Below are 2,609 nucleotides of genomic sequence, written 5' to 3' on the forward strand. Positions count from 1 at the left end.
CGGAGTCCGGATTGAAATGTAGGGACTATTCAATTCTTGGCATGTGGGGGCGCTTCTACTGTAGCATGGTGCCACTAATGGATTCGTCCTGCACTGGCGGCAGCATGAGTTGTTCAATGGGAAATACGTAGCCGTCTTTACAGTAGCATCACTGCTGCGATTTCGTCCTGCATATGGGTCAAGTGTACTCTTCCAGAACCAATGTTGATTTGAAGGGGTAGACTGGCCAGCTCACTGTGGACGATTCGGGTGGGTTTGACTGCAGGGTCGGGGTGATGGCAGCAATGGGGCTGAAGTCATGTGCACGTCTGCATAGTACTAGGTCAGTTGAGCCGGACCACTCGCGCACGTCGCCAAGCCGCGTCCTTGATCAAGGAAGGAGTTGATCATTGCGGAAAGAAGTGTCGGGTCTTGCATGTATGTCCGTTGAACGCAATGTCCATCCGCACTGGATCCATAAAGTGTGATCTTTTCCAGCGCCGTCTATTGCACTGTACACGCAACACCTGGTGTGCACCAAGACACGCAATGGTTGTAGCACTTGACATGGTCCAGGTCGTCACGTGAACCCATTGTCAAGTCGTGACGCCGCAACCGGATTGGAGTGTGATTCCTGTGGAGACGAATCAGGAATGGCACCGCACAGGACGAAAACATCACATCTTCCGCACATATACCCACATCCATTCAGAGCTTCCTTTGGACGCTTTGGACGGAGCCAAGCTTCTTGTTCGTTGCCCGTGATTGCTGGGTTTCGTCACATCTGAAAAGTCCAATTTACTCACAATCGGATCAATCACAAATTTGGAAAAATGCGATTCCATGGGCTCAAATTTTGAATGTATTGGTTTTGAGACTGGAAGTGCTATTCCCAAAGAATGCTCGTCAAGGAAGTACAGTACTCTACGAAGCACAATACACACACGCTCAACCGAACATGTACTGATTTCCCTCCAACTTTGCAACGGCATCAATTATTCCGTTTTAACGGAATATCCACTTTGAAATGTATTATTTGCGTCGGTGTAATATGGAACAGAGCAAGTACATTCATGAAAAATTTCAGTTGAGATGTATGTATTTGGAGGTTTCACTGGAACAGACACATCCAAGGGACATACATAGAAAAAACTCATTTGGGCCATATTACCACCGACATATAATATTATTGGCCCATGAACAAATGTATTGATTTAATTGGCTATAACTCCTATTCGAGGCTTGGAATTCCGTGGTGTTGGAGGTACGTGTACATGTCCGACTCATGGAGGAGGAAAACAGGGTACGCCACATTCGCCATGAGGTTGCCAGCAAGTCTCAATGCATCTTTACGTAGGTGGGGCAACTTGAAGTGGTTGTCGCATTGATGCTCAAGAACCAGGCGCATCACAGCCTGCAGCGAGAGAAATACGTTCTCCAGCATGTCGACACTGAGGTGGTCGAAAGCTGTCAACGTCGAGAAAATCACATCGTCAATGGATGAACTCACCATCTTGTACTGTAGAACTTGGATGGATGCACAGAACCCAAGGTCCAGGACATTCAGGTCAGGGCTGTTGGGCGGCTGACAACGAATGACGAACTTCTATCCATCCGTGGATACGCTATCCAGGACTGCATCCGTGACCAAGGCATGGGGTGTCGCATTGTCGTGCTGAAAAATGACCCTTTGTAGGCACTGGGAAAGTTGGCCTTGATAGCGGGAATAACCTTGTGCAGAACGAAGTCACAGTAAACATCCGCGTTGGCGTTGACTAACGTCGAGACCATAGTTCCAGTGGCGCGATTCCGAGAGTTGCGAGTGGCCGGGGCTTGCTTCACGAAGGGCCACATGCCGACATTGCCATTGAACAGAACGCCGCGGTCATCGTCGACACGGGGCGGGCGACGGCAGCAAGGAACATGACCTAGGGTATGAATCGCTTGCTTTTGCATGCGCGACGGCTCAGAGACCCGTTCGTCGACAGATACACTTTGCGACGGTCCTTGTCCGCGTTAAACCATTTCTCGTCAGGGTGCACGACGTCCCACATATCGTCAAATTGACATTCTGCTAGGTTGACAGCGGAGCTGGCAACCTAGCAGAATGCTCAACGGCCGGCACGGAGCGTCGGACGTGCGAGCCACAAAACGCAACCCTGGCCAACTTGTTGGCATCCGTGAGCAGGGGCTTGAGGCGTGACGAGCGGCGTTGGATGATGCCGGCCTTCAGGTTGCGGCTGAGTGTGCCAAGCGACAACCCAGTTGCTTCCGAGATGTCGCGCAATGTTGAGCGCTGGGAGTGGGGTACAGCGTTCACCATAGCTGTGATCTCATCAGCCGTGTAGACTGGCTTGCAACCCACACGGCCAGGTTTGTTCGACGTCGGCTCGTTGCTGCTGAAGGAGGACCACAACGAGGAGACCGTGCTGCGGTGCAGTTTAGTTGGGCTGCAGTTGCCGAGATGGCTCCATGGGCTAGCTTGCTCTTGGTGAAGGTGCGTTGCAGCATCTTCACAACCTCGAGCTTATCGTTGGCACTCAGTTCTCGGCGTATGCGTGGCATGTCAGTGGTCATGGCGGCAAATTCAAAAATAGTGGCTCAGGTCCCCGACTTTTGAATTATAAAAG

At 51.1% G+C, this 2,609-nt stretch overlaps 1 protein-coding gene across 1 annotated transcript; it reads right to left on the reverse strand.

Annotated features, from left to right (window-relative positions):
- Positions 1 to 1,210: 1,210 nt before the first annotated feature.
- On the reverse strand, positions 1,211 to 2,302 carry H310_03907 (hypothetical protein; the record flags this gene model as incomplete). The annotated part of the gene is made up of 3 exons (XM_008867975.1): positions 1,211 to 1,585; positions 1,974 to 2,078; positions 2,138 to 2,302. 3 exons carry the CDS (start codon positions 2,300 to 2,302, stop codon positions 1,211 to 1,213), a joined length of 645 nt encoding a protein of 214 aa, XP_008866197.1.
- Positions 2,303 to 2,609: the final 307 nt, after the last annotated feature.

The sequence above is a fragment of the Aphanomyces invadans genome, assembly GCF_000520115.1.
Source record: "Aphanomyces invadans strain NJM9701 unplaced genomic scaffold supercont1.6, whole genome shotgun sequence".
Taxonomy (NCBI): Eukaryota; Oomycota; class Saprolegniomycetes; order Saprolegniales; family Verrucalvaceae; genus Aphanomyces; species Aphanomyces invadans.